General features: G+C 41.0%; 1 protein-coding gene across 1 annotated transcript in view; it reads right to left on the bottom strand.

The window, feature by feature from the left end:
- Positions 1–13,624: 13,624 nt before the first annotated feature.
- tnfsf10l (TNF superfamily member 10, like) overlaps positions 13,625–19,086 on the bottom strand; it is a gene marked incomplete at its 5' end in the record, with an annotated part of 37,758 nt that continues 32,296 nt past the window's right edge. Inside the window, 5 exons of the mRNA XM_020619531.1 lie at positions 13,625–14,720; positions 14,822–14,932; positions 15,170–15,333; positions 16,750–16,857; positions 16,960–16,996. Of these exons, the coding sequence (XP_020475187.1) occupies positions 14,535–14,720; positions 14,822–14,932; positions 15,170–15,333; positions 16,750–16,857; positions 16,960–16,996 (606 nt within the window). The remainder of the gene's footprint in view (positions 14,721–14,821; positions 14,933–15,169; positions 15,334–16,749; positions 16,858–16,959; positions 16,997–19,086) is intronic.

Genomic DNA, 19,086 nt, shown 5'->3' with positions numbered 1-19,086 from the left:
CCCCCCCCCCCCCCCTCCTCTTCTCTCCTTCTGTCTGTGAGGCTTCCTGCAGCCTCGGGCAGAAGGATGCCACAGTGTAAGAAGAGGATCTGAAACACACACATACTTGCACTCCATACAGACTTCACAGCAGCCCGGGAGCTCTCCATCCTCGTTATATAGCCACTTAAGACTGGAACCCGGGAGCCATTTGGTGTTGTCAGTGTCATCTAGACGCTGATCGGCAGTCATACCGACATATGCAAAGGCAAGGCTGCAACAGTCGTGTCACGCCTTATGGAAGGATTGACGTATTTCTGGGCTGCTGTGGAAGGGCTAAACAAATACAGAAAGAGAGAATCATGACAAAGGAATTTATGTAAATGTGAAATTGTTTGTCCCACTAAATTATTTCACTGACATAAACGGGTGTTTTGTGTCCCTTCTTTCAGCCCCACCTTTGTTTTGGACCCTGGTCAGATGATGAAAATGATCTCTGCTCTGCACATACAATCCCAATATGAACAGATTTGAATTATTACTTGTAACTGGACTTTTGATAGCGACTTCAAACGTGATAAAATGCTGTGAATCCCCCTGTTGTCGGTTTATATAATGTCAGTTTTGTTCCCCCTGGCTTGTGTTTACACACATGTTCAAAAAGTATCTGATTAAGAACAGGGGGAGACAGAGCCCCTAATAATGTGATAGTAAATGAATTGGATTCAGCTGTAAAACCCTGCAGGTGGTAGTTCAGTGTCATGCTCATGGACACTGAGCAGCCACTGCACACTCTGCTGTCTCCCTGGGGGGGGGGGGCAGCTTGTGATATTTCAGACATTATATCACAATCCAGTTCCCTACTAATCTTCTATCATGAGCAGAATAATATTATTCTGTGCTATTTTAAACACTAGGGGTTCAGCGGGTCAACGTGCCTGGGCTCCGTTTGCTACCAGAGACTCATAAACTTTCACTTTGCTTCTGAAGGCTTTATTTATGCACTGAATTGATTTTCTCCGTTTACTCCGGCACACCTGGGAGCTGCTCTGTGCAGCCAGAGAAAACGTGGCAGCTACGTTGGAATCTGAGGAGCTAACTTGCTCATTTTAATGAGACACTTACTGTGCTGTATGTTAATGGGGCTACAGTTAATATTTTTACAGTATAGGTCATAAACACACCCTCCGTGTTAGTGCATGGAACATGTGGCAAACAAACTGTTCAAAGTGTGTGTACAACTGGTTGTTTTTAACAAGTTATTTGATGATATAAAGGGGTGAATTTCAGGTGATTGGTGGCCTGATACCACGGCTCCACTTCACTACTGCACAGAATCTGGTGCAAATTGTGTCGTCAAACCAAGATGGCCGCCGCCGTAGTCTCCATATTTTGGTGGCAGGAAGTGGTGATGTGATTTTATACAGTGCCCGTGGATGAGACAATCTTTTAAATATGGAGTTCATTAAGAAGTTTTTTCTTTTGGTCTGTCCATTGCAGCAAATAGTTTGATAACTAATTACTGCAACAGTTAAGAGGATTTAAATGAACTCATTCCCAAGCCAAAAAAAACCAGGGATGAATTACGGAGAAGGTACCTGGCACAAACCCCAGAGCTCCTAAGTTGTCAGAGCTTTTGTTTGAAGTAACTCAAGGTCTCTTACTGGTTTATTCTGACACTGTCCTTATCAGCCGAAGAGGATGAGGTTTCCTGATGACGGCTGTTTTCCACAGTTTATACTAAAGCTACATTGAGTCTAAATTCATTTTAGCTAAAAAAAAAAATGTAATTGTCAGCGGAATAGCTATGACATGAACGATGCTTCCTCTTATGGCCTCAGTTGACTCAGCTATTTTCATAATGAATTATTTCAGTCATCTTTCAGAAACAAATGCCAGCAGGTTTCAGCTTCATATGTGTAGGTTTTCTGTTTTATATCATTGTAAAACCAGTATGTGTTTTGGACTGGTAATCACCATAAACCAGCAGATCCCAGCTTGGACCCAGGTTGAACATTTTATAGTCAGAATGCTTTGTCCCTAATGAATGTGACTATTAGTTGTAGGTTTGGGGAGCTCACTGTTCAGGCTGAGGACCGCTGGTCTACTGTGGATGACCTGTGTGGGTTTATTTTGCAGACCCTTGGGGCTTAAAGCTGTCATGCAGTCATACCTGACTCATCGTCTCTGACAACTAGTCGAAGCTCGTTCCTGCTCGCATGCTCTCTCTGAAAATACATTTCGAGCAGCAGCATGTTAATGAGTGTCTGCATATGGATTCATTTTTTTTCATGTGTGTGTGTGTGTGTGTGTTAGGGAATGTGAGGGCACTGTTGGTGGTTAGCAATGACTCAGTGTATTCTTGGAGCTCAGTTCCTGTGGCTGAAACTTCACATGGGGCTCGAGTTACCAACCCGCTCGTGGCTTCTGCACTCTCACCCCTCCAACACACACACGTATGGGTGTGCTGTACTTTCACATAGCGTACTTGTCTTCCTTCTCCCTTCTCAACCCTGTTGAATTTGTTTCTTTTTGGTGTTTTTTCCTTTTTTGATCCCTCTTCTTCTGAGATAGTTTACCTCATTTGGCTCTTTCTCATATTCTCTATCATCATCCTGTTCCCAGGCCTGTTATTGTCTCTGTGCACATTACAGAGCAGCTAAAACATTTCACTGTGGTAACAGGCCAATTCACGGTGTCATCCTATACCCCTTACCTTTCTGTGTTCATGTGTGCGGAGAGAGCATGCAACATGAGTGTGCACTTTCCTGAGGGCTGGACAGAGTGAACAAATATTTAGGAGGAATGACTGCCTATTTAGTTGTGTGTGTGTGTGTGTGTGTGTGTGTGTGTTTGCGCTTCAAGGAATGCAATCCGATCTGCTCGACAGTGTTGTGTCTATACCCTCCTGGCCTCACCTGAGGTTAAAAGGTGGAAATTCCCACAGCTTCAGTCACAGCTCGCTGACTTTGTCACTGCTCATGTAACAACGATCACACTGATCTTTCACTACCAAATGTGTGAAACAAGCTGAAGCCAATTAAATAATTAAAAGAATTTATACTACTTGAATGTACCTAATAGTACTGCTAATAATGACATTGTAAGACCTCAGGTCGAGTTTGCCGTATTGCACGTTTGCTACCTATATAAGTGTTTGTGCTGTAAGTTACTGGCAATGAGAAGAGCGATACCAGGAGCTGGCTAACTTAGCTTAGCATAAAGCTGAAAGTAGCCTGGCTCAATCTGAAGGTAACATCTCTAAGGTTTTCAAATGAATTGTTGTATCTTGCTTGTTTAATCCATGCATAGGGATGCAATTTGGAATTGTAAAAGGGGGGTTACGTGCCAGGATATTTCTGGCCTGAAGTAGCTGCCAGGAAATCAGCAGGAGCTCCAGGAAATAGTCCAGCACATTACCCCAGATTTGTGTGGAAACTGGGAAAAGTATCTGGTCTGTATGTAATCAACAACACCGATTTCATCACAAAGAATCATGCAGTGTAAAAATGTTATCCTTTTTTTTAACAAAGGAAGGTAGACAGGTAGGTGCAGCACTAGTGAAAATCCAAAACTAATCCCTACATGTGGTAATTTAATACACTGTTATTATAAAATATTTTTAATGCAGCTTTATTATCTGCTGACAACATAACACGTCAGGACCTTCTACATTTTAGACAAGGAATATGAGTTTCCCCAGTAGGCCCACACCTGACTGCAAATTGCAAATGCGGCCTCTGATCAGGTACATATGCAGAGACAGCTTTATTTCAGTAGCTCACCAGGCAAAAAGATGGCAAACTCCTGATCAAACTCACACTTTAAAGAGGTGAAAATTGTGTGGTCGAATCCAGAGAAGTGGGAAATGTTAAGAAAAATTCTCTAGGGCCAACACATAGCCTGGAAGTAGTCCAAAATATACCAGTACTAACCCCAGAAGAGTATCAGATGCTGACATCATACCCTCCTCTAGTACTGACAACTATCACTGACCTCCACAACACATAGAAAAATAGATGGGTCGCAATCAGGCTGGTCGTTCCACTGCAGAACAGCATGTTGGAATTTTTGTCTGTGGACACTGGAAAATTGCTTGAGGCCATCGAGTGCGATGGAGCCAATTTGCGTCCCCAAGGTGCAATATAATCCCATTGCTGCAGAAACCCGGCACTTTCTGTAACATCATGGAACGCATACCAGACATTTGCCGCCCACAACCACATCCATTTTTACACAAGCTTTCATCTTAAGCCCACATAGAAAAACACCCCAATAATATAAATCTAATGTTAAAGAGCCGATATTATCTTTTATTTTAAAACATATACATTGATTTAATGTAAGACATCCGAACTCTGATGCTAATTACTCAGCAATGACATCTGGTGTCTAGGACCCAGAACTGGGTCAATCTGCTGGACGCACGCCGTTTTTCACAGCAAACATTTTGATTTGTCAGTAGAAAACGCACAGGTTGGTGATGACATTAATGACATCTCTGTGTACTAACGCCTCCAGTGGCTTCAACATTCAGCTGCTCCAACAGGCGTCATTAGGTTTACATTACCCAGCAGTTCTGAGCTGCAATAAATATTGTTAACCGTCTGTGTATTTTGGGGCCCATTGCCCAGGTGGGACCTGAGGAGCAAATCGGTGGGAGGTGTGTTCAGGTAAAGCGGTGCAAAGCGACTTGCTGGTGTTGCTGTGCTGACAACGTGTCATAACCGGGTTTGCTTCAGAAGCAGCAGAAAACATTTCTTTGCAGTTTTTCATCGGCTCATGTTTTATTCATGAAATATTTTACAGTGCAGTGTATCATATTACATAATCATATAACTGGATACTTGTTACATCTTTAGTCCAAACACTGTCATGAATGTGTTCTGGAAATTAGTTCCAACAACTACTAGTGGGCTTAATTTGCAGCAGAGTCAGCCTTGCCTGACATTCTCTCAGCTACCGTGGCACTGCGCTGCCCTCAGCATGTTTCCCACATCCATTACATTTCTGAGCACACTCCACATTTATCCTATAATAACTGTAAATCAAAGTATTGACAATTGGAACCATACTTTCTTTGTTCCAGTGTGGTTGAAACTGTACACTAACAGTTTTGTGTTGCATATTTTTGACTCCAGCTTTCCATTATGTGGACCACATGGCAACTGCAGTAACCTCCACTCAGTTTATTTTCATACCTCACGGCGTGGTACAGAAACTTTACATGCTCTCCACATATTGGTCCCATTAACAGTACTGATGTTCGGCCTTTCCACAATACCCTGCAGAAGTAAGCTTTAGTAACCTGAAGCCCAGCTGCTATTTGACAGAGGATTATTTTATTTGTCATTGATTTATGGAGCCTGTATGGCTGGTTCACTGTAGCCCTGCTGTTATGCTTTGAATCAAAGTCTGCATGAACAAAACTTGCCTAGTTTTCTATTATATTCATCCAGCATGTCGGATGTTTGGTCTTTGCTGTTTCTCCCTTTTACCAGAGAGAGAGGTAAAATCTCTCAAAGGTTTTGTCTTTGACTTTGTCAGTTTTGATGCATTACACCAGGGGTCTTGTAATCTTTTCACTCTAAAATGATATTAGCACACACCAAGGTTGGGTTTTCTCCCTGGGCTGCATGTTTGCAGCAGTGGTGCATTGTGCCTTTGAAGCCATGGCTGCTTTCTAACTGAGCCAAGTGACCAAACTGGCTTACTATTATGATATATGATCTATTTATATTGAAGGGTGAAAGAGGTAATAAATGGTCAACACGTCTGAACTGATGCTTAACTGAAATAATGTTTAGTGATGATACAGTGGAGGAGGAAATTGCTGTTGTAGTCTCTGGCTTCCTAGTTTTTTGCAACATGTAAAGCATGCACATTCAGTAGCACTAAGGTGTCTACTGTATGTCAGAAGACATCTGTCCAGTTGTAGCAGAGCATGTAAATGACTTACTCAGCACAACACAGCCCCTGAACCACAGCACTGCCGGGTCATATGTGTGAAGGTATTTGGTGTGACACGATTTGGGTAATGACTTCTAACTAGGTAGTACTTACAAAGACCTTTGGGGCTGCACATACAAACCTGGTGATGGATTTTCTAAATGTTGGTGCAAGTTGATCATTTCTCCCAGATAGTCTTCTTTAAATTATTCAGTTACCTGACAGTCCAGGGGAATGTTTGTTTTACGGTAAATGGTTCTCTTTGCAGTCGATGCCTTGACCGTCTCCTGTTAAAGTTGGGTGTTACTGTATCAAATCAGGTGTGAAAGTTCATTTCTAGTACAAACTTGAACTGTGTGTGAAAAAACAACGTCTTTGAGGAACACGGTTTTCCATTAGCTTCCTGCAACAAACCCCGTGGGTGCCAAGGAGGGCTCCTTTAAAGACCTTATCAAAGACTTAATAATGCTTGTTGCTTTATTGCAGGAATAACCGCATTGTTTCGGTGCCCTGCCAGGTATTCTGATAGCACCACTCCCACTGATTCTGAAATTCCCATTTCCAATGGCCGGTAGTCGGGGCAGCAGGGTTGAAACAGTTGTATTGTTCTCCTAAAAAAAAGTGTGTGTGTGTCAAGTTGAGCGCTTTTCTGGCCCCATGTAGTCTCTTCAGGATGTTTTGGGTTTTTGTGTCTGTGTGCTTGCATACAGCAAATGTGGGTGCATTCTTGCTTTATGGACTCATTTCCTGAATGGAAAACAGAATATGTTGGGTAATATACTGTAGGAGATGGGGAGAGAACGGTAGCCCTGCTGATATGAAGGGTGTGTGGCTAAATTTTGATGGATGTGTTGTGTTGGTGCACTTTTGTGTGTGAGAAAGATGGAGGCAAAGCAGCTGTAGTATGGAGATAACTGCTGGATGTAGGTGAGCGGCGTATGTGTCAGGAAGGGTGTTACTGTATTAGGAGGCCAGGTTAAAAAAAAACAAATACCTCTTTTGTTAACACTCTTATGAAAACAGTGTAGGTCAGAGAATAGTAAATATGTGGCCTCCATTAATCTGAACGTTAGTCTGAGTCCTGAAATGAAAGGCTATGATGTTTAAATGATGGTTGTGTTGACTTCTATTTTTACTTGTATCATAATGAAATACTATATATAGCACCTGGAACCAATGCTGAGTAGCTCTTCTTGTACAGTACATATCCTGGCTCCTGCCATAGCTGTCGTGTTACCTTCCTTAAAAATATGGTGGCTGTATGGAGTTTTGCAGAGATCATATGAGTAATAATCCTGAACGGTTCGTAAAAACATCAGACCTCGTACAGATGTACCTTGATGTTCTCATTTGGAATTTTAAAATAGCTTTGGTTAGCCCTAAAACTCAATTAAGTGTTTTTATATTAAACAGTATTTCTGTGTAGTCCAACTACTCCTGAGAATCAACGCTCCAACTGCAGCTTGTAGTTGCCGGTTTTGGTTTTGTGGTCCATCTGTTTTCATCAACCTCCTACAGAACCTTAGCAAACCGCTTGTTGCTGTTACCAGCACACATATGCTAATGTATGGTGCATGTGCTACAACAAACCTGAAAAAAATCGCAGTAAACCAGAGCAAAAAATTGGAGAGCTTCTCAGGATTTAAACTGCAAATGAACTGTGAATGCTGAGAATGTAATAAGCGGCACTGAGCCATTGTTCTGTGCTTGTTGGAGGTGTACAGTAAGTGTTGGGCTAGTAGTTTGGAATCTAACTTCTACCTTGTAGTGGTAAAATCTGTTACTTGGATGTGAGAACCCTGAGAAATAGATACATTATGAGTGAAACGTAACAAATGCTGCACCACAGGTGTGATGTTGAGGGATGAAGCCTAATGTTCTGCTCCAAGTAAAGCCTGTATCGCTTTTTATAGAGCTGTTGTAAATTTCTACTTTGATCCTGTCAGGCATCTATAATCTCAGACAGTGGGAGTTCTCCATCCCTGAGACCACTAGAAGAAATACAGCTGGGTGAGAAATGAAGGGAAACCCTGAATGAATGAGTGGTCTCTTCCAGGCTGACACTGCACCCACCCATCGGTCATGAGAGGTCACGGAGCGGTTTGAGCATGAAAATTACATAAATCCCCATTCCTTTAGGGACTTGAATTTATGAGGTAATCTGTAGTGGAGCCTCGGGATCTCGTCATTAGTCCCCACCTAGAGCTTCTCAGCAAGGTCAGCTTGGGTCACAGGGCATCACCTGCATCTAAGATGAAAGTGGCTGGATTGTCAGTGTTCAGCTGCGAGTGAGATTTGTGGAAAAGCACTTTCAGATGCTTTTAGTTGCCACTGAGCTTCATTCATAACTGCACAGATCCACTGCAACACGAGCTCTGGAGATTTGTTGGTGGCATTAGTCCAGAGGAACACAGCTGCAGGCTTTATCTTTCTCTGACAACAGAAATGGATTCATGGTGACTTGAGCATTTAGTTTGACAGGAAGCTGTCCAAGCAGGTTTGGCCTCCAGATATACTCTATCCCTGCTGCTCCATACAGTTTTTCTTTACTATATCCTTGATTTATAATGCTAATAATCTGGTAGTTGAGATAAAAGTCTTTTCTTCAAGAGACTCAAGTAAAGAGAAAAACATAGTCCAATGATAACATTAACAAAACAACACAACCAGGCAAACAAAAGGCTTGTCCCTAAACATCTATAGCTGATGCCATAGTATTACCAATACCTTAGTTTGCCCACTTTAAATATACATGTAGTGACTGCCATAAGCCTGAAAATAAAGGGCATAACACAGAAAAACCCCAGGGTTCAAAGGATTTGTGCTGTAGAATAAATTATTTCCTCCATAATCACTCACTCCTGCAGCCAAACTAAATGAGGATTTAAATATCAGGCCAAAACCCCGTTGACTGTATGACTACAGCTACTGAGAGCTCTGTTTGCACAGGGTCAGAATTATCAGGAGACCTCAGTCTTTGCAAAATTATAGTTAGGATTTGACAAATTGCAGACCTAGAGTCTGATGGGGCAGAAATTACCAACAGTCTCTGAAATTATTGTAAATTACAGAATGTTCCCAGATCATAAAATTCCTTCTTGAGTGTGGTGTAAGACACAAACTGAAGGTGATCCTCAGCTCTGCGTCATGTTTTAGACCAGGTAATGAAATGCACATTGGTTATTATAAAAGCTAGAGGGAGCCGCTGAGGGTGAAAGGAGAACCAGTCACACAATGTGCATGTGTTGCCGCATGATTATGGTACCATTATGGTGTCTGTAGCTGACCACAGCTGCTGCATGGATAGTTTTGCGAAGCCGGGTCCCATATGAATATGTTAAAATTAGAACCAGCTGCTATAATATTGTGAAAACGTTGTCATTTCAATGGATGAACTTTTTCACCTTCTGTGTGCCGCTGGTCATGGATTTGGGTTTTTTTTATCTGCATGCTCCAACAGTACAAATTTCCCTGCCTTTCATTAAAAAAAAAAAAAAAAGTATTCCTATTTCAGAGCATTTTAGCAGTAAACTATATAATCCAATATCTAATCTGTCTAATCCAAGTGATCAATCTCCAATTAGAGATAAACACTAACAAATGAGTGGACACTGATGCCCCCATCTGACAATAGGCACTTTATTTGAACACAAAATAACACAGAAGAGCATCATTTTAAAAGGCACTAGAGACTAGACATTGATCAGAAGAAATTTACATGTACATTCTTCAAATGGAAATGAAAGGATATGTTTTGAACAATATCTACATTCAGACAATGTTTTGAAGGAGTGGTTTGTGGCAAAAGGAAACCGTATAAATTGCAAAAGAACATAGTGTCTGTAGTGTGAATCTAGTTAAATAAATCAAGTATGGATTTGATGTTTAATTACTGAGGTTGAGACAGTTGGTCGATAAGATGTAGGAAGATGTAGGCGATGTCGAAGCTAGTACTGGGCTTTGGTCCTCAAGTATTATCATACAAACCTGATTATAGTTTTTTTCAACTTATTCTGAAACATCGTTCTGGATTGCATTTACCTTCTTCAGTTGTAGCAGCTAATAAACTTGCCAAATGTGATTATCCTGCTACAAACAGTCTTTCATTGTCATGTTCGGACAAAATTGGCAACAGGATCATATTATAGTAAGTGGATGTGAGTCCATATGTGGAACCGTCTCAGGGCCAGCAACATGATGTTACTGCGTTGTTGCCATAATACAAGCATGTTGTGCAATGAGAACAGCTGCGGGATGGATTTCAAAACCCACTAGCCACTTTCACCACCATTCACCTTTTTCAGGGGACAAAGCAACTTCAGGCAATTATGTCATAGATGTTTCTTGGAGCTGGCGTGAAAGCAAAATTATCTTGTCGGTCCAGATGCACCTCGAGGAGCCATTAAACATCTTTTGCAGAAAGAAAACTGGGTAATGGGCAAAAACCAAGCAGGAACTGTAATTAGAATATAGCTAATAAGTTCATTTTATTGATTCATGAAGATGGTATACATGACATGAGAAATTTAGCAGAGTGGCTTAGTAACTAACTGACAAACTCTTAGTTTACCTTGACTTCTTGACCGTTTTCAGTGAGTTCCTTAGGCAGAAAGAGGCGTTGTTTTGCTCTGCCTGTTCAGATTTAATTTAAACAATGTTGCTCTGACTCCTAATGTGTGTAGCCTGCAGCTAAAACTACAATCTGTTTTCAGACAATTGTTGATTAAAGATATGCCATAGAGGTTTTGACCACCATTTACAGAGCTGTGTTTTTTAGACAGTCTGTCTTGTAAGTATTTAGTTCACACAGTTTTAATGAACATTTGTTGTGGTAACATGGATATAAAAATATGTTTCAAATTCTTCCAGAATTTGGCTTTGGACTGTTTTCTCAGAAAGCTTGCATTCAACAAGTTTATTAGGCTCAAGGATGCAGTGTTTTGGTGAGAAACGGTTGCGCTTAATTTTACATTTATTTATTTATTTGTTTTACAAAAACCCTCCAAAGGGTCCCCTTAATTTCTACAGTGTGGCTGGCAGACATGGTAAACAGATCTTTAAGTGGCTAGCTCATGGTGTTTTTCAACCCTCTCCAAAGAGAAACTGTTGCATTTGGACAAACAGCCTCACAAATTGAAACAAGGCCTGTGATGTACCTCTCTTGGAAACCTATAATTACATTCAGCAAGCCGTACAATTTTCAAAATATAAATAAGCCTGAATCTTGTATGGGAGCTGCTCATTGTCTTTCTCTAGCTGTAATAGAGAGCAAATCATGGACAATGGGTCCGGTTTGTGGTCTGGCAACTTCGAATGGAAGGCTACAAAATGATCCGGAGTTCAAAAGAAGCCAAAACCATGTTTTAGCATTTTTGTGCAAATCCGCATGCAACAAAAACACAAGATATAATTACAGAGAGAACTGAATATTTTAATATGTGCATTACTCAAAATGAGCTGTCAAGTGAAGCAATATTAGTCTGTTTTTCTTTAGACGGTGTAATTAAGTTGGCCTTGTGTTGAAATTGCAGCTAAACGCTAGCAAAGTGTTCTTAAGTTTCAAAGTCAGTGCACATACATAAAACTAGGCTGTTTGTCCACATGATCTGATTTGAATTAACTGTTTACCGATGAGACGAAGGTTTCAGAGCAGCAGTTGTTTAAATGAAACTCATATTTGATCATCTTGGCTCATTTTCTTTGGGCCCTTCAGTGGCTCCGTGGTTACCAAAAAGGCTGGCTTTGGACCCAACCCGAATGGTTGGAAGTTGTTGGTGTGGTGTTTCCAAAGTTTTTCTGTTTCTATGTCCATTTTCATGTGAATTTGAAGCTCAACCACAGTCTGAAAAATCCCTGAGCTGTACTCGGCACATCATGTTTGAAATGAAACTGGGACTGAGGCTCGGCATTTAATTTAAAGCTGTTTACATCTCCATCAGTTGTAGCCAGCTTTATACATAGCCCCAGATTTCGGTGAACAGAAGGTAATTGGACAAAGTCAGATGGACTTCAAGAGAGTCGTATTAATGTTTTGAAAATTTTTTTGCAATCCTTCCTGAAGATACTTTAGCAGGTTTTCACTGCAGCCAGCTTGATTTCTTGCTTGCTTCATGGGCTTTTGACATTTAGCCTGGTCTTCACCAACAAAGAATCTGTTAATGTGAGGTCAGGTAATGCATTTGGCCAGTGCGGTAATTTCTGCTTGTAAGTCTAAAAAAAATCTAACTGGCTAACCTGGATCTGACTTTTTTTTAGAAAAGAGGTGAACATCTTTATCAATCTTGACATCAAATCGTACATGCTGTTTATTTCTCTGAACACACCGCTGGTTTGATTTAGCTGTCGCCTGTGCAAGCAGGATTATGGTTTTGATGTTTGTGAATAGAATTAGAAGTAAGGCCCCATGGCTTATTTATCTACAGTCTAATAGAAAGTCAAGTATTACAACACTGAGAGAGGAACAAATTCACTCGGCGGGGTGCAGCAAATCAAAAACATTAACACTCTGTAGGCTTAATTAACCAACCAGCAAGAGTCGGGAGTTGCTTCCTGCATGGAAAGTTAAAATCCTAACAGAGCTACTGCCAATTATTTGCAGTACTTTATTAATAATCTGTGTGGTCTGTCTGGTCTTTGTTGGTTTAGACACCTACTGTAGACTTATTTTGGCCTTTGAATGACCAAAACCATGCTCACTCTTTGCTCACCATGTTGCCACACTGTAGTTTGTCACATACACAGGGAAAGTTCAAATATTTTCTGAGTTGTCCAGATGAATCGAGTCCTTTGAACATACAGTGACTGATTGCTGACAACTACCAGATGGCACAGGGTGGGGAGACGGTGTGGATAAATGTGTGCGTTTGTCTGTGATACTGGGTGATGTGTGGCGTGAGGTTGTGTGCACATGTGCATGCAGGAGGAAAAAGCCTAAAGGGGTTGAGTGTTCAAGTCAGTGCATGGTTTATGTCTGAAAACATCCTGTCGTGCTGTGATTTTTGTTACAGAATCTGGCCTGTGTTTACCTAAAATTAGCCCTTTCCGTGTTCGTTTGACAAACTGTTTGCTAGGGTCCAGATTTGCTGCATATGGGTGTGTTTCGGCCAGTCTCTTTCACTATCCAGATGTTGTTTTGGCATGTTTGTTTTACCGTTACTTCTCCATTGGATCTCCATATTAGTGCCAACTTTTTTTTTTTACTTGTGATGAGACTCCAAAGCATCTGCTTTTGTTAATTTGCAGGATGAAAGCTAAGATGAAACTGGACTATGAATGAAAAGGTGTTTCAATAACATTTTCATTACTGTATTTCACTAAGGGGCCAGTCCTAACTATAAAATGATGTATAGCTCTTAAACTACCGTTGAAACAGCTGTTTCATGAAACATACACTTGAAAAAAGCTTTAGATTTTGAACCCAATACAGCCCACTTTAACATGACTAATCTCATCTTTTGACCTGAAATTCACCAACACCATCTGTGTGAATGTTTTGTGCGACAAACCTTGCATCATATTTTCTAGTTGATTGCTTAACTGATCCTTAAAATACAACTTAATGCAGCTTCACAGGTTAAACAAGAAAGACAAGAGATATGGTAAATTCTTTTACATGAGGAGAAAGAGAACGAGGGAACATGATAGATCAACACGAACTGCACAAACTACATACAACCCTCAGCCTCTTTCTTTCATGTTCTAATCCTTTCCTGTGTTAATGATTGGCATTTACAAGATGTCGCACTCACTTTTCATCCTTTCTCTCCTTGCAAATGCCTTTGTTCAAAAGGCACATTGTTTCCTCTGTCTTATTACTGTACAGCATCCAGTACAAAAAGGCAGTCCTTATCAGACTCCAAAAAGCCTTTGGATAAAATCCACAGTTCTAGTGTTTCAGGTAGATAGTCCACAGCAAGCTCCAAGTGGTCGTAAGTTAAGAATTATTTTTAAAATCACCACAGTTCAACGTCTAAATCTCATTCTTATATGCACTCTCATGACACACTCGATTTTGCTTCTGCTATCACTTCACAGTTCTTCCTCCCATGTTCAATGCAGAGGTTGAATTTTTATGGTGTGTACATTCTTTGGTCTGGAGTCCAAATCCAAGGGTTCGATTGCTTCCCACTAAAAGGCCCCTGACATGTGAGATAATCTGGGATTTGCGTGTTATTTTATGATGCAAGCAACAGGATATATTTTTGGGGGTGATTCTCATCTAGCAGGTTTGTCTTTTTGACATCCAGAATGTAATTCCCTTCCTCAAATCATCAGAAAAATCAATATCCTCACATTTGTTTTAGTGTAATTGCACTTTTCTCCTTATCTCTTGATCTTGATGATTGTGTGTCACTTCATGGAAAGTAAGGAGGACAAATCCCCTGTGTTTTACATGTCACCCCATCTTCTTGCAGGATTTGTTTCTCAAGTGAAGCCTTCAAACCCTAATCCTTCCACCCCTCAGCGTATATGTCCAAGTAAACACTGAGGATCCAGGCCAACATCCCACACTTCTGTCTACTTGACCCTTATTCCAATCAATGGATATTCGAAAGGCCCCCAAACCCACTGTCTTCAGCTTTTTTCTTTTTTTCCACCTCTTCCTCTCAGAGGTCCAGGCGGAAAGCTCCAAAGTAGCTGGAGGAATCATCGGCATTGACCATGTTTGGTGAAGAGACGGAGACAAAAAGCTCATCACCAGCCCTCAGTTCAAACAGTCCTCCCTGGTAGACGGAGTGGAGGGCGTACTCAGCATCCGGAGCCCAGCACTTGGTGCCCACCCCCTTCAGGAGCTGGACAGGAATGAAAATTAAGGTAAGAAAGTTTGTATCAACAGTGTACACCTGTGTACAGCTTGACTGCTGTATTTCAGGGGAACATAGATTCTATATACCTGTATGGGGCTCGGGTAGGAGGTCTTCTTGTAGACACACTGCACCAGCTGATGGCTGACACTGCGCTGGTCTCCATCACTGGCTGCAGGGGACGGATAACGGAAATACACCTAGAAATAAGAGAAACAAAGGTGGAAAGGACAGTCAAGATAAAGCCAAGCATTGGCATTGTTCCACTTGTAGTACTAAGAAAAAATGACTTTCTAATGCGGAGGATTTGTATTGTTTCTCCATATATTGCTGTAAACTATTATTTTGAGTTTTTAAGTTGTTCTTAAAAGCTATGCATCCTTGCAAAGAGAGATTCAGAAGACTTGTATGATTGTACTGAAAGGGCAGTGTAATACCTGCGAGTACAAGTAGTAGCGCCCGTCCTGAGGCACTCGCAGCTTCCCATTTGACAGGGTCATGTTGTGCAGGTGAGCTCCAAAACTCTGATTGGCCCATGAGCGAACCACATGGCGACAGGACTGGTGAAGACCTGCCGTGGGGATTGGGTAGGGAGGGAACCCTGTGGGTGTGAAGGACAAGTGAGGTGAAAGAAAAGTAAGGATGCCAGAGGACAAATAAGCAGAAAACAAGCTCAGGTAGTTTAGGGTTGGAAAAAGTGGATGGCATCATGGCTAGTGACTGCACTTCTGCTTTTATGCAAGTGTTGCTGTTGACGGTTAATGAATGCTAACACACGGTCTGCTTTTGTAATGGGGGAAACTAGCTTAATGTGGTGAAACTGGTGTCTTTTATTTGTAAGACAAAGCCAAAAGTAAGGTTAACAACAAGGACTGCATGCATAGGGAAGTGAGGGTTCCAAGGAAAAAATGGAAAATCCCAGTTTTTGACTTGGTGGTGCAGCCAAATGCCTTGCAACAACTACAGTGAGTTAATCAGTTGAATTTAAAAGCTAAGCAAGACTGCAACAAACAGACTGCTGGTGTCTTTGTACATAATAATAATGGATGCAGTGTAGGCAAGAAATGGTCATGTGAAGCTGGGAAGGGCATTCTGGAGTTTATCTCACTTCAGCAATGGATACTTACAGTAACAGTATTACAGATAACTAAACCGTTTCCCAGTACTTGTAAATGATTTACTCTGTGGTCTGTGACACTAACATGGAGCAGAAGTCCCACTGCAGTGGTTTAATATACCTTACACACTGATTCCTGTTGGATCTTTGCTTGCTCTGTCCTATTTAATAGGACTTTAACTGATTTATCTCTGCCTTAAAAATGAATACAGTGTATGTCTCACACAGTAACCACATCAGCTACAATTCAGTTCTGGCCAGGAATCTTTCAAGGTGGTGGTTTCCAGGAACTACAAAATGTACTGTAACTACTGCACATAAATTCACTGCTGCAATTGGTGTTGCTGCTGTTTTTATGTTAATTGATTATATCATAGTTGTCTCCTGTCACGTGACATTTTAAGATGTGTGTGTAGAAACGTAGTTTGATAACACGGTTTCCTTTATTTGTTTGTTGGAGAGAAAATCAGCCCTCATAGTTTCTCTCACTGCTTGACTTCCTTATGAGAAATTCAGCCTGAATGTGTGAACCTCGCCCTCTCTTCCTACTTCTCTAATCCTCATACACACATATACCACGTTCCCTTCCCTTTGTCAGTTCAATGGAAATTACATTAGGCAGCCTTTGCCAGATTGTCAACACCCTTCAGCTTGCATGCCAGTTTCAGATTAAATGATATGGTCAGGATAACACACACATTAAAAAAACAAACATTCCAATCAGAATGTCTTGCGTGATGTTGTACTTTGCATTCAGATGTTTACATTCATTAAAATACTGACATGCAGTATGAGCAAGCGATAAATACTGTTTAGCATTGTTGTACGGTTTTATTGCTTAGCACAGACAAAAATATGGTATTCAGTGACTGTAACCAGGCACTGACACACATGTCTCACCTTGAGAGTTGGTGTCTCTGAGGGTCAAGTGGGCAGATGGCCTCTGGGCCACCGAGGTCATGAACTTTGACCCTGAGTTGTTGAAAGAACGAGGCATGGTTCTGGCCTCTGGTGGAGAAAGGAAATGCAGGAATGTCAGAAACAAAGCTTCAAATTGAAGTGTGTGTGTGTGTGTGTGTGTGTGTGTGTGTGTGTGTGTCAGGTGCTCACCGATGAAGGTCTGTTTGGAGATGATGTTCTCTGTCACCTAAAAAAAAAAAGTGAAAGCATACAGGAGTTAGAGATGTAATCCCAGTTTCCTCTGCTACAACACAGGAGAGTGTGTTGAGTTTTGTAGAGTATCGTGTGTATGTTTGTATGTAGATGGACAGAACGGCAGGTGTTCCAGTATAAATGAAAGTGCCACATTTCTGGAGTTGATAAATGTTGACTAGATATGTTGGCCTTGCTTGATGTTATTCAAAGCACTTGTCTCGGCCTGCCTGAAGTCCTGATTTGACTTCTAGGAGTGTGAAGTTGATCATTAACCTGCCGTTCTGTTTCTTTGCTGTGAAGTAAAAGTAGGCAATGCTGCTAGTTTTGTTGTCGGGGTTTTGTGTAGACTGAATAGGTGTGAGAGGACTGGTTGTACTGTTTTCTGTCCTGTATTGATTCAACTTATAGTTATGGCAAGTCAATTTTATGTTCTTAGCCTCCAAATCACAAATTTGATACAGGGGCTTTACAGCACTCTGCTAAGACAACACCAGACCACCTACTTCAGATAAGACCAAACTTGACAAACACTTTCTTTAAACAGGAAAACATGGTAGAAACTTCAGCAACATGAAAACAGAATGACAGCTGTAGTAAAATTAGAATATGGAGAATAAGAGTGACCATATTAGGCAGGTGTCCTTTTGCCTATTGATAGTGTTTCTTTACCACAAGTGTCTTGAGTCATTATGGCTTTATTATTATTCAACCAACCATTTTGGCAGATACTGTACAAGGAAATGTACATGAAAGCTGGAAAAACAGTGCATTAGCATGTCTTTCAACTTTTTGGAGCCTTAATAGCTCCTTTTTTATGGATTAGTGTCTATGAGCATCACTCTCATTGTCTTTACTCTACATTGCCATTTTTCTCAGGTTTCGTCTTCCCCAGATATAGGCTAAGTCGAGCCTTGTAATATACTGTATGTACACAGATGCGATTGTCCTCTCCTCACACACTCACAAGCTGATGCTTTCTGTACCATCTGCTGCTTGTTATTTTTTTCCACTTTGTCAGTTGAGCTTGAGTTGCACTTCTTCATATATGGTATATTTTCACATCGTCTCTGCTTCCCTCTCAACTCTTTATTCATAAATCGTTTTACTTAGTCCTCTCCCCATTCCTCTCTCTGCATATAAACCTCTCACTGCTCGTATTTTCTTACTTTCCTGAATTTTTCATTCCTTTTTCTGAACTTCAGTATGTCTGGCCACTTACAACCCAAAGGTCACAGGTTTAACCACTCATTCCTAGTGATGTGGCTTGTTTAAATGTCCCAAAGGAAGGCACAAAATCCCTACTCATATACATCTCCATGATTAATTTACTAAAATGGCACAAAGTTCTAAACTTGATTAATTTCACCATGATTTTTAATGGCCTTTCAGCTTGTAAATGTGGTGTTATTCTTGGCAGCAGCCTCTTTCTCTTGCACCAAACAACTCAACCTGCAACTTGGCCATGATCATTCTGGGGTTTGGCGTGTGTGTGTGTGTCTGTGTGAACACAAGCATGACCTCTCACTTGTGCATATCTTATACTCGCTGATGAGGAATGAAAAGTAGTAAAATAAACATCGTGGAGCTTAACAAGCTATCAAAGTAGTTTCCCCCAAACTGGCGAACAAAAGCTCAAACAAGAATTTCATTCTTAACTGTCTGTAAGCTATAGATTTAGGGTGACATACCTTTAGTTCTCTAGTTTGCTGGACATCTGTCTCCATTGTTGAAATCCATTGTATCATTTTAGCTCTCATAAATGAACAAGTATGATTTGAGGTGCAAATGTTTAGTTCCTGTACTAACACAGTGATGCCAAACATCATCCTGCAGGAGATTTGTATATTAAAAAAACCTGAATAAATGAAACCCTGATATAACCGTAGTCTCGGCTCAAATCATAGCACTAATCACAAAACTACTCAGCTAATCACAAGGCATTTAACAGTTTTAAAGCCATATAAGCTGCAGATCCGACCTAGCGAGCAGGGCAATGACAACCTCTTGCCTTGTGCAGCAAACGCTTCTGGCTCTTTCTGGCACAGGAAGTAAGTCATGTTTGTGGGCTTTACCCTTAATGAG

Source organism: Monopterus albus, unplaced genomic scaffold, assembly GCF_001952655.1.
Source record: "Monopterus albus unplaced genomic scaffold, M_albus_1.0 scaffold222.1, whole genome shotgun sequence".
NCBI classification, from domain to species: domain Eukaryota; kingdom Metazoa; phylum Chordata; class Actinopteri; order Synbranchiformes; family Synbranchidae; genus Monopterus; species Monopterus albus.
This window is presented reverse-complemented; position numbering and strand designations above follow the sequence as displayed.